This window comes from Sebastes umbrosus, chromosome 22 (genome assembly GCF_015220745.1).
Source record: "Sebastes umbrosus isolate fSebUmb1 chromosome 22, fSebUmb1.pri, whole genome shotgun sequence".
NCBI lineage: Eukaryota > Metazoa > Chordata > Actinopteri > Perciformes > Sebastidae > Sebastes > Sebastes umbrosus.
Genome location: NC_051290.1, coordinates 21917379 through 21930399, shown reverse-complemented (window position 1 = coordinate 21930399; position 13021 = coordinate 21917379). Strand labels below are relative to the sequence as shown.

The 13021-nt window shown below is 42.1% G+C and overlaps 2 protein-coding genes across 4 annotated transcripts in view; both read right to left on the bottom strand.

Moving 5' to 3' along the window:
• The window catches only part of LOC119482059 (zinc finger protein 420-like), a 49442-nt gene that overhangs the window by 24265 nt on the left and 12156 nt on the right, over positions 1-13021 (bottom strand). For all 3 annotated transcript variants that reach the window (XM_037759447.1, XM_037759448.1, XM_037759446.1), the window contains exons 2-4: positions 4043-4226; positions 1501-1608; positions 1280-1336 (exon numbers count right to left, since the gene is read on the bottom strand). In XM_037759447.1, the coding sequence (XP_037615375.1) occupies positions 1280-1336; positions 1501-1608; positions 4043-4135 (258 nt within the window). In that variant the 5' untranslated portion in view covers positions 4136-4226. The remainder of the gene's footprint in view (positions 1-1279; positions 1337-1500; positions 1609-4042; positions 4227-13021) is intronic.
• LOC119482070 (endogenous retrovirus group 3 member 1 Env polyprotein-like) lies at positions 6731-10940 on the bottom strand. Its single transcript, XM_037759469.1, has 3 exons — positions 10937-10940; positions 8673-8677; positions 6731-8117 (listed from the first exon to the last, which is right to left on the bottom strand). Exon 3 carries the CDS (start codon positions 8106-8108, stop codon positions 7104-7106), a length of 1005 nt encoding a protein of 334 aa, XP_037615397.1. The 5' UTR covers positions 8109-8117; positions 8673-8677; positions 10937-10940; the 3' UTR covers positions 6731-7103.

Sequence of the window (13021 nt, the reverse complement as noted above, 5' to 3'; positions counted from 1 at the left end):
CGGATTCCGTCCAGGCCGGGGAACAGTGGACCAGCTCTTTACCAACGCGGGGCTGTTGGAGGGGTCATTGGAGTTTGCCCATCAAGTCGATATGTGTTTTGTGGACTTGGAAAAGGCTTATGACCGTGTCCACCGGGGAGTCCTGTGAGGGGTACTGTGGGAATATGGGATACCATAGTCGGTGTTACGAGCTATCCGGTTCTTGAATAACCAAAGTGAGACCTGAGTCTGTATACTCGGCACAAAGTCAAACACGTTTTCAGTGGGTGTTGGCCTTCACCTGGGTTGTCCCTTGTCGCCGTTCCCGTTTGTAATTTTCATGGACAGGATCTCAAGGTGCAGACGGGTGGAGGAGAGTGTCCGGTTCGGGGACCACGGAATTGCGTCTCTGTTCTATGCAGATGATGTAGTTCTGTTGCCTTCATCAGACCGTGACCTTCAGCACGCTCTGGGACGGTTTGCTTCAGAGTGTGAAGCAGTCGGGATGAGAGTCAGTACATCCAAGGCTGAGGCCATGGTGCTCTGCTGGAAAACGGTGGACTGCACCCTCCGGATGGGGAGTCAGTCTAAGTATCTCGGGGTCTTATTCCCAATGAGGGTAAAATGGAGCGGGAGATGGACAGGCGGTTCGGTGCAGTGTCTGCAGTTATGCGGGCGCTGTATTGGACCGCTGTGGTGAAGAGGGAACTGAGCTGAGCCGTAAGGTAAAGCTCTCGATTTACCAGTCCATCTGCATTCCAACCCTCACCTATGGTCATGAGCTTTGGGTAGTGACCGAAAGAATGAGATTGCGAATACAAGCGGCTGAAATGAGTTTCCCACGTAGGGTGGCTGGGCTCAGCCTTAGAAATAGGGTGAGGAGCTCAGACGTCTGGGGGAGTTCGCCTCCCTTTGGAAGTTTTCCAGGCACGTCCAACTGGTAAGAGGCCCCGGGGTAGACTCAGAACACGAGGGAGAGATTATATATCTGGTCTGGCCTGGGAATGCCTCGGGTTTCCCAAGGAAGAGCTGGAAAACGTTGCTGAGGAGAGGGACGTCTTGAATACCGTGCTAAGCTTGCTGCCCCCGCAACCCGGATAAGAGGAAGAAAATGGATGGATGGATGGATGGATGGCAAATAAATTTTAACGGCACTAATTTCTTTAACGCATCTTGCTATTTTTATGGCCAACTTCCAATTTTCGGATGGCTAATAAGTTTCCTACCAACGCTGTGTACTCACGTTGTACAACAAACAATTCTAAATAAGTCAAAAACTGCATTAAAAACAACGACAAACCTGTTGCTCTGCCGGTCTCTTCTTGGAAGCAGCTGCTTTCTGCTCCACTTGACGTTTCTAATGGAAGAAAAGCAACAAAGATATTTAAGTCATATTTGAGGCATTTTTCCTTTTGGCCAATATCAGCAGTCTTGGCTTATTGATTTAGAGTATTTCAGGAAGAAAAGGACACTTTAATATGTAGGGCCTCAACTAACAGAGAAAATGAACTGTCAGATGACCTTTTGGCCTTTTGGAACAGCTGCTGTGCATCCACCGGCATCCATCGCAGCCAACATCGCACTGCTGATCCTGACTCGTGTCAGCGGGATGGAACAATCCTTCGACACCTGTAAAAATAAAAATACAGACTATTGTTGACACTTTGTCTTGTGAAAAAAAGTTTATCAATAAATGTATAATAAATTAAACATATTGTTTAAGTTAGAGCATAATGCAAACATAACAAACTTGCTGCTGAACCATCCTCCTCTACCCTCCTCATTTTGTTCTCAAAGTGCACCAGAGAGCAAAAAGTTCTTCATATATTTAGCCTCTTTAAGAGAGCACAAAGTTCTTCATAGATCTGGCCTCTTGAATTTGCTCTCAACGTGCACCAGAGTACAATGTTCTTCATAGCTCTAGCCTCTTCAAGACTGCACATAGTTCTTCACAGATCTAGCCTCTTCATTTTGCTGTCAAAGTGCACCAGAGAACACAAAGTTCTTCATAGATCTAGCCTCTTGAATTTGCTCTTAAAGTGCACCAGAGAGCCCAAAATTCTTCACAGATCTTGATCTTGCATTCTGTTCTCAAAGTACACCAGGGAGCACAAAGTTCTTCACAGATCTAGCCTCTTCATTTTGCTCCTAAAGTGCACAAGGGAGCACAAAGTTCTTCATAGATCTAGCCTCTTCAAGAGAGCACAAAGTTCTTCACAGATCTAGCCTCTTCGTTTTGCTTTCAAAGTGCACCAAAGAGCACAAAGTTCTTCATAGATCTAGCCTTTTCATTTTGCTCTCAAAGTACAACAGTGAGCACAAAGTTCTTCATATATCCAGCCTCTTTGAGAGAGCACAATGTTCTTCACAGATCTAGCCTCTTCAAGAGAGCACAACGTTCTTCACAGATCTATGCTCTTCATTTTACTCTCAAAGTGCATCAGAGAGCACCAAGTTCATAGATCTAGCCTCTTCATTTTACTCTCAAAGTGCACTGGATTAGATGCATTTAACTTAAAAATATAAGCTACAAAATGCACTTTCTTAATGCATGATGTTTATAAAGTCAACAAGTAACTGCCTTAAATAATCATGATTATGATTTTTGCCATAATCGAGCGGCCCAAATGTAGAAGGAAATGCACGTCTGTAATATGCTTTGCTGAGGATGATTTATCTGGTATCATATATTAATAGTTGGGTGAGTATTTGTTATTGTACCAAAAATTGCTTTAACAACTTATGTGACATAATAGAGCATGGGAATGGCGATCACATAGTTCCATCATAATGTTTTAAGCCCTTATACACTTTCATTATTTATTTGTATTATTTATCTCTTCATTTTGCTCTCAAAGTGCACCAGAGAGAACAAAGTTCTTCATTGATATAGCCTCTTCAAGACAGCACAAAGTTCTTCAAAGATGTAGCCTCTTGAATTTGCTCTCAACGTGCATCAGAGAGCACAAAGTTCTTCACAGATCTTGACCCATCATTTTGTTCTCCAAGGGCGTCATAGAGCTCAACGTTCTTCACAGATCTAGACTCTTCATTTTACCCTCAAAGTGCACCAGATTAGATGCATTTAACTTTAAAATGTAAGCTACAAAATGTTCTTTCTAAAATGCATGACGTTTGTAATGTCAACGAGTAATTACGTTAAATAATAGTGATTATGATATTTGCCGTAACTGAGCAGCCAAAATGTAGGAGAAAATGTACATGTCTGTAATTTACTTTGTTATGGATGATTGATTTGGTATCATATATCACTCGTTGGGTGAGTAAGTGTTATTGTTACTGTAGTACAATGTGTGCTAGTGATAGGCCCAACAACTGGGAGTGTGTGCTGAATCAGCTGAATGCCAGCTGATGCTGTATAAACCCATCACTTACTTCCATCATAATGTTCTAAACCCTCATACACTTTCTATTTATTTTAATTAATTAATTCATGTACATTTCTGATTCATGACTAGAAAAACTTGACACACAGTGCTGAGCTGCATCTCAAATTAATCTTCAGGTTCCCAGCTTTCAGATGATGTACACCACTTGTTCTGTTGACATTTACTGTTGACCTGCAATCTCCAACTAAACATCCAACATGGAAAGAAGTTAACGGTTACACGGTTAATTATGAACACCCCTATCAGAAACATATGCTGCCGACGCACCCACACAGTGTTTGCAAATCCCTATGTACACACTGCTCTGTACACACTCACCATGTAGCAGCTGATAAAGGTGGAGCTCTCTTTAGTCACTTCATATACCGCTGGTAGTTTAATCTATAATAATACATCATTGATCATTATAAACTGCTGGTAGTTTAATCTATGATAATACATCATCATTTATTATTATATACTGCCAGTAGTTTAATCTATAATAATACATCAGCATTTATTATTATATACTGCTGGTAGTTTAATTTATAATAATACATCACCATTTATTAGTGGATTAGATTTAGTTTTAAAAATCTGTAGAGTGAAATCTGTAGAGTAACTTCCTCGTGTCTTTAGTTTCGTTATAAAGCCATGAAGTCAATAACACCGACCTGAACATCGGTGGTATCAGAGGACGAGCCTGCTGCTGGTCTTCTGGGGACCTTGTTGCTCCGTTGGTCCGTGTTCTGCTGGTCCTCCTCCATTTCGCTCTTATGGTGCTCCTGGTACTGGTCCTGGTCTCTGAGATCCAGCAGGTCTCCACTCTGACTGCTGGACTCTGGTGTCCTGGACCCACTACAAATCAAAGCACACAGAGATATTCAGGTACTGCTGTTTCCTCTGGTTTTACTCCCATCCATGTGGTGCTGATAACATGGTCCAATGAGCAATATGAAGCTAAACTGCTGTCTTTCAGTGGACCACAACAGTCTTCTTGTTTGTATTCAATCGAAATGAGAAATGTAACAAAGACTAATAGGTAACTCTTAAAATGTGTTATTGCAGCACCTAAATTAAGAAGATCATCTGGAGCCCTGAAAGGCCTAAATGTGAAACCTGACGAATCTCTTGCAATCAATCTCCCACATACAGTAATGTGGAACTTTTGACCAGGGCTGTAGTACTCGAGTCCGGAGTCCACTGACTTGCCTTGGACTTGAGCCTTATTGGACTCAGACTTGCCTTGGACTCGTGCCTTGCCTTGGATTCGTACCTTGTTGGACTCGGACTTGCCTTGAACTCGTACCTTTTTGGACTCTGACTTGCCTTGGACTCGTGTTTTGTTGGACTCGGACTTGTCTTGGACATGGACTTGTTGGACTCGGACTTGTTGGACTCGGACTTGTTGGACTCGGACTTGTCTCGGACTTGTTGGACTCGGACTTGTCTCGGACTTGTTGGACTCGGACTTGTCTCGGACTTGTTGGACTCGGACTTGTCTCGGACTTGTTGGACTCGGACTTGTCTCGGACTTGTTGGACTCGGACTTGTCTTGGACTCGTGCCTTGTTGGACTCAGACTTGTCTTGGACTCGTGCCTTGTTGGGCTCGGACTTGTCTTGGACTCGTGCCTTGTTGGACTCGGACTTGTCTTGGACTCGAGCCTTGTTGGACTTGGACTTGTGCCTTGTTGGACTTGGACTTGTCTTGGACTCGTGCCTTGTTGTACTTGTGCCTTGTTGGACTTGGACTTGTGCCTTGTCTTGGACCCTTGCCTTGTTGGACTTGGACTTGTGCCTTGTTGGATTTGGACTTGTCTTGGACTCGTGCCTTGTTGGACTTGGACTTGTCTTTGACTCTTGTCTTGTAGGACTCAGACTTGTGTTGGACTTGTGCTTTTTAGGCTCGTACTTGTCTTGGACTCATGCCTTGTTGGACTCTGACTTGTCTTGGACTCGTGCCTTGTTGGACTTGGACTTGTCTTGGACCCTTGCCTTGTTGGACTCCCACTTGTCTTGGACTTGGACTTCACACAGTTCTATGAGTGTGAGAAATGCAATGAGAGGAAGAGGAAGTGAAACGGCGCCTGGACAAGAGATGTGACCAGATTATCATAGTTTATAAGAATGCAGCGCAGTGACGATACAGACATTTCATACACTAGACGTTTATAACACGGACCTGTCGATGCGCATTCAAACCGCGCATTCACCCGTAACTACCCACGGCTGAGAATTGGACTAACATTCAGCTTCATGATCAAAGAAAGTTTTTGTATCACATCTACAATTCTGTCCTCTCTCAAATTCAAATTCAAATAAACTCTCTCTCTCTCTCTTTCCTAGATGTTGTCGTGCGTGATAGAGTCTGTGATGTATCTTCTGTGGTGATGCAGTTGAAGATGTTTGAAGAGAAACTCCGCCGACACTGTCTTAGTTGTATAACAAATTTATTACAATAAGTTCAGTATTGTAAACAAGTAACACGTTACTTGGAGAGCCTCCAGCCGAATAATGAGAGAACTCTCCCAAACGTATACAGACAGCTCCTTAAATACCGAGCTTGTTTTGGTCAAATACTTAGTTTCCACATATGGTTTTAATAGAAACACCTCTTTTACGAAGCCATCATATGTCTCTTCAACTCTGACCCACATATATGGTTTTAGGAGAGGGACTCCCAAGACCCTGCTGACCTAGCATCTGGTATATATTTACCTTGACTAGCTCTAAATCAGGAAGGCCCCTACAACAACTAACCTTCCAATATACTCTCCTAATACAAACCATTTATATAAATATGCTGCATCTAACAGCAGACACCTCATATTCCCCCCTTCGGGACTAGTTAAAGTCCCGATAAACAGAATATGAACAAACATGTGTACAATGGTGTCAAAAATGATAATTCCTCCAACATAATCTTAACACTACAGCAATATTTAATAGAGTGTGAAAGTGAAAAACCTGTCTGGCAGCTATCTCTCCTGAAGTGTCCCTCAAACAATCTAGACAGGAAAATTCTTTCACGGCCCCTCTGCCTAGGCGGCCACATATGGTACTCCAACCCAATTAAAAGAGGAATTTTACTCTGTCTACATAATAATATAATGTTAAGCAAATACATATGGAAACCTCAGCAAATAAATTCAAAACAATGTCCACCTTTAGGCTGGTCGACCCATCGTACCTTCCAATGGACCTGTCCCTGCCTATCCCCAATGTCCCTAAGGACCGAAAAAGAAAGAAAAAACTGAGGTCCCAACATATTAGCCCCATAATGTATCGAATCCAACATGATAAATTACACAGATTATCATGCAAAAAATAACATTTCGTTCATACAATACATATATGTTATTTCATTTTTCAATCATCATTTTTCATTTTTTATTCATTTTATATTTTCTAAACACCGGAACTTATCAGCTTGTAGTTCCTCTGCAACGTCGATTCCCAATGTAGTAGTGACGACATGTTTACTCTGAACATTTTCACAATGTCCTTGTTCAGAGTCTTTCATTCATTTTGATTGTCCTTATTATACTTTCTGAATCCCTTAACAGCTTGGGATCCTTGAATCATCAACCGCCTTCATAGCGGTCCTCCCCCAATGTTGTTCTTAAGGGAAAAAGAAAACACCAACCAGTATCTTTTGTAGAAATAACATACAATTCAAATCATTGAATACACTTCTAAAATAAATGTTAAAACTATAAGTATGTTAAATGTGGTTAATATGGATATTTCTCCACCAGTTCACCTTCCATCATTACTTTCTCATCCTCGTCCGAATCAGTCCTTTCTAATAATGGCATCTGAACCTGATCTCCTGGCATCACTACACCAACCCATCTCAATATCATAGCCTTCGCAAAAGTCAACAGTAACGTGCAAAAACAAAACATCACACATAACGATACAAGTACTGCTACCATAATTTGAACTAGCACTGCTCCTAGTGGCCCTAATTTCTCCTGCAACCAACTATTTGCAGACCAACCAGCTCCTTCTGATGGACCAAATGCATCTCTTATGTGCTTCAGTGCATCTATGACATTAGTTATATTATCTGAATTATCAGGAATCAAAGTGTAGCAGGCATCTCCCGTTAAATTTAACGCAACACATAAGCCCCCTTGTTTGGCCAAAATATAATCAAGAGCCATGTCGTGTTTTAACAATGTCAATCTATGGCTCCTTTGGGTGTTTGACAACATTTCGAAACCTCTTATAGTTTCGTTTGCAAAGCCCTGTAAGGTGTATGTAATGTTATCAATATGATCTGCCAAAAATGTCACTCCATACCATGGAAACAATCCTATTCCCCATTTTTCTCCTATGCTTATTCTCCAATGGTAGGACTCCAGATTATGAAATTGCGCTAATTCTCTTTTATTCCTACTTCCAGAAGCAACATTAGATTGAGCCTCATCAGATGCTTCTCCCTTCTGGACAGAAAAAACTTCATATGGGAGTTTCAGTGTTGCCATATAGCAACATCCTGTCCACCTGTATGGTAGAAATAAATAAGCATTTTCACCACAAATCCACCAAATATCCCTGAAATTGCCTATAGTCACATTACCAGGCAAAACTTGATGTTCTACCATCAAAGTTCTACTCGGCTTACGCTTTGACACTTGAAAAATCACTTCATACAACTTATTCACATCCTCATCCTCACGCTTTCCTAAATCCATCATATAACCATCACACTCTGATATTCCCATAAACATTCCAGACCCCTTATTAGTTTCATTTGAGCAAAAACAGTACTTTGCCCTCACAGGTTTCACTTCCATCGGATCAGGTACCGCTGTCGTCACATTTTCATGTTGTTCAAGTAAATCCACATATGGTAATCCTGCCAACCAAGAACAATTCAATCTAGGCTTAAAAAGGTTCACTGATAAAGCCATCACTTTATCCACTGATGATTGCTGTTGATACAAGAGCCATGACAGTACAGAAGATTGACATGAAGTAGTTAATGGTTCCGGTACCGCCTCCAAAATTGAAGGCCATGTACCTGGTGTTGGTACTTTCAACACACATGGACCCTTCAATTTCTTGATTGATCTCATTGAGTGTGTTAACTGCTGAAACCATAAATTTCTACCTGCCCATGGGTCTACAATTCCCAACACTGAAGCATCAAATCCATATGCTTTCCACTTAGCTTCTCTCTTCTGCAATACATGGTTCTGTTCAAACATCTCCTGTGATATCTGATCCGAGTCAACAAACTCCTTTCCCACATCTACAATATTCCTCTGAACAGTCTCAGATGACTTTACAACCTTCACTTCCTCAATTTCCTTCCTACTATTCACACTAATCCCCATCTCTAACATAGACTTCCGGCTCTCATTTACCATCTCTTTCACTTTCAAGGATACTTTATCAAGTGTCTGTGTCACATTCTCCAATTTCCTAGGCGTTAATGTTGTCACCAAGGTAGTACTCTGATTGAACGCATTATCATTATTTATTGATTTCAAATTTAAAGTAGCAGCCTCTATCCGTGTGTTATTTACCTTTGCAGTGGTTGCTTCAACAGGTCTTAGGTTTGTTATCATAAGTCTCACCTTACGACTTACGTAACCTTCAATCCAAGAGTGGCTAGATGGAACAAATTTAAACTCTGGCTCTCGATATGTACACATATATTCCCCTTCATCTTCCCATGCAAGGTTGCGCACAGCAAGCGAACAATCATCCACAACTGTCTTATACCTCATATCATTGTACAATAAGTACTTCCTTTGATTATAAGGCGGACCGTAGTTTCCAGGAGGTATCAACTCCACATCCTCTCCACGACTATTTTCCCACTTGGGAAAATAGTTAATACGGCTATTTCCTATTCCACATTTACAAGGAAGAATAACCATTTTTCCAAGCTTGGATCTGACCACTATCTCCTCAGGTTTTGGCGTCGTAAAAATCTTATTAGGCACCTCTGTTGTTAGCTGTGACACATTCTCTACCATCCTAAGTTTCATAACGGAGAGGTTTGACCCTCCTCCGGACTGGCCTGGGACTCCTTTTTCCAACTGAACCTTCGAGTTCTCTCGCAACGGAGTCAGATCTCTTTGCATCCTCTGGTGTTTCACTCTCCACTGAAACATGCTCTGTTGTTTCTGGGACATATTGGAATTTGATGTCCCCAAATGCTTTTTCTTGTCCATCATCAACATTATCATTACTGACATCATCAAAAATATGCTCAGCATCATCAACATTTTCCACAATCTGGACAATCCCCCCTTGTTGACTTTGACTTTGGAGATCCTCATGCATCTGCCCTTCGGCTGCATGTTCTCCCTCATTTTGTTCCACAGAGTCATCTCGACTCTGTGAGGGTTGTACCTCTTCTCTGGGTGCTTTAACACAGTGCGATAAATGATACCAAGTTGGAGATCCCTTAACCTGAACTGCAGTTCCCGTACTGCGAACAACCTCAAATGGTCCTTCCCGTCGTTCGTTATACCACTTTCTCCTGAAGACCTTCACAAATACCTTGTCTCCAGGCTGCACTGTACTCCTCTTTTGCTCATCAAGTCTCTCCTGCACCTCCTCTTTCCTTTGCCTGTCAGAAACATATGTAGATATTCTTTTGTGCAAACTAGCCATGTATGCAACATATGTTCTCATTTCATCTTCCAAAAGGGCCAAACTTGGTCCCTTTCCACTAGTGCGCAAACAAGGTGTTGGCATCCGTCTTCCCGTGGCCAACTCATGCGGTGTCATGTGCAAATCACGCAACTCACTTGAACGACATATCATCAAAGCCAATGGAAGTGCTGCTACCCAATTTAAGCCTGTGTGCTGACAAATTTTAAGAATCCGATTTTTCAAAACTCACATTTTTTCACATATTCCTTGACTTTGCGGGTGATAGACTGCACCAAGACGCTGTTTAATTCCTAATTTTTGCAAAATCAATTTCACTGTCTTGTCAACGAACTCTTTCCCATTGTCTGAGGATATCCGATCTGGAAGCCCCCACCTGCTTATGACCTCTCTACACAAAAACTTGGCAACTGACTGAGCGTCCTTCCGCTTGGTTGGACAAGCTTCAGGCCATCTTGAAAATCGATCTACCACAACCAACATGTACCTCTTCCCTTCAACTGGTTTGATCATGTCAACATAGTCCACAACTAGCTCACGCATAGGACCCCTTGGAGTCGGAATGTGACCAGGTGGAACTATCACACCCCTCCGAACATTATTTTTCAGGCAGATTATACACCTGCCAATAACATAATCAATCTGTTCAAGCAGACACGGTGCCCAAAAACCATATTCCTTTGTAATCTTTCTCTTAACTTCCCCCCTTGCAACATGAGCTAACCCATGTGCCTCCTGAATCATTAGACCTAACAGGTCTGGAGGAGCTATTATCAGCCCCTCATGATTTCTCCAAAGACCTGTAGAATCCTGGGTGGCACCTCTGTCTTTCCACAACTGTTTATCAATCTCAGACGCAGCATCATGCATTAAAATCACATCCCTAAGTGTGATTCTATCTTCCAAATCCACTTCATGAGTAACCAACAAAACTTTACCCACTCTATCTGCTCCTGTAACTGCTTTTGCTGCTTCGTCAGCTGCTTTATTACCTTGTGTGACTCTTGACAAATCCGCTCTATGTGCTGCACACTTAGTTATTGCTATCTCCTTAGGCTTCATCATAGCATGCAACAACTTCATTATTTGAGCGTGATGTTGTATTGGAGAACCATCGGTTTTCTTAAACCCTCGGCCCTTCCACACTGATCCAAACAGATGACACACATTGTGAGCATAAGCAGAATCTGTATAAATTGTCACTCGCTTACCTTCTGCTAACAAACATGCTTCAGTTAGCCCCACAAGTTCTGCAAGCTGTGCAGATGCAGGCTGCGGTATTACTTCAGCCTTTTCTACAACAAAACCCTTTGCTTGAGCTTTTACAATAGCATATCCCGCACTCAACTTATCTCCCACACGATAACAAGATCCATCCGTCCAATACTCCAAATCTGCCTCACGCAATGGGAAGGTTTGCAAGTCTGATCTAAGCCTTGAATATTTCTCTGCTTCTTGAACACAATCATGCGGTTCACCATCCTCTGGAGTTGGCAAATTTTCAGCTGGATTCACTGTGGCACATCTTGCTAAGGTAACATCTTCTTGCTCTAGAAGCCTATGATAGTCTCTAAGCCTTGGCATGGTCAATGTATATTTACCATAGTTCAAAAGATTTCTGAGACTATGATGAGTAAGGATTGTCACCGGATACCCCATTGTGACAGATGATGCCTTATCATACATCAAAGAAACTCCTACCATTGCTCTATAGCACAGTGGCAACCCCATTTCTACTTCTGAATATGCAGTGGAATAATAAGAAACAGGCTGAGGACTTGTCCCCGTACCTGTTGGCTGACAAAGCACTGCACATGCATATTTACCTCCCATTGAAGTGGACACATACAACAGAAAGTTCTTAGAATAGTCTGGAAGCGCTAATGCTGGAGCTTCCTGTAACCTTTGCTTGACTGTTTCAAAAGCCAAAAGGCCTTCCTGTGTCCAAGAAAGATTACAATGAAGTTTAGCATTCCCCGTATCTTTAATCATAGCCCTCAAAGGCCCTGTTAAACTAGCATAATCCTCTATCCATGCTGAGGAATAGCCAGCAATGCCAAGAAATGTCATCATCTCCCTAACTGTTCTGGGCTTTGGAGCCTTACGAATAGCATCAATCTGATTATCTGAAATGCTCCTGTGTCCTTGTGTTATTGTTTGACCCAAATAAACTACTTTCTCCCTACAATACTGCAACTTCTTCTGAGAAGCCTTGTGTCCCTTCTCAGCCAATATCTGTAACAGTTTAATTGAGTCCTTATGACATGTTTCTTCATCTGGTGAACAAATGATAATGTCATCCACATATTGAATAACAGTGCTCGTTAATATTTGATCCAGTCCCGCCAAATCATCTTTCAACACTTTATTAAAAATGTGCGGGCTATGTTTGAACCCTTGTGGCAATCTCTCATACTCATAGGATTCTCCATTATACGTGAACCCAAACAAACTCTGACTTTCCACGCTGAGCGGAACACTGAAAAATGCACCACATAAATCTAGCACCGTAAAAAATGTCGCATCAGGTGGTACTTGGGCTAACAAAGTGTGCGGATCTGGCACTTCTGCTGGATAATCCGCTACTACTTCATTCACTGCCCTCAAATCATGTACCAGGCGATAAGAGTCATCTGTCTTCTTCAGAGGTAATAGCGGTGTGTTACTCTGAGGATTTTGCGTTATCTTCAACACACCTGCTTTCAAAAGTCCTTCAATTTGTGGTTTGATCCCTTGAATTGCTTCTTCCTTTAGTGGATACTGATTCTTCCAAGGAGGTTTGACTCCTGGTCTGAGATCAACTTTCACTGGCTGGGCTGCCTTCACCAGTCCAATATCAGCACTATGTTGAGACCACAAACATTCTGGAACCTGTCGCATCATCTCTTCTTCCTTAGAGTCCGAATCCATCTTAGCACTGCAAATTGACTCATGTGTCATCCTCACAGTTTGTGGCTGTCCTTCTCCTTGAGCAGAAATCATAATTTTAATGAACCGTTGGTCTTCACTTCTC

Excerpts from the sequence above, each read along its gene's own strand:
- LOC119482070 (XM_037759469.1), bottom strand. The coding sequence starts at position 8,108 with ATGTTTATGGGAATATCAGAGTGTGATGGTTATATGATGGATTTAGGA.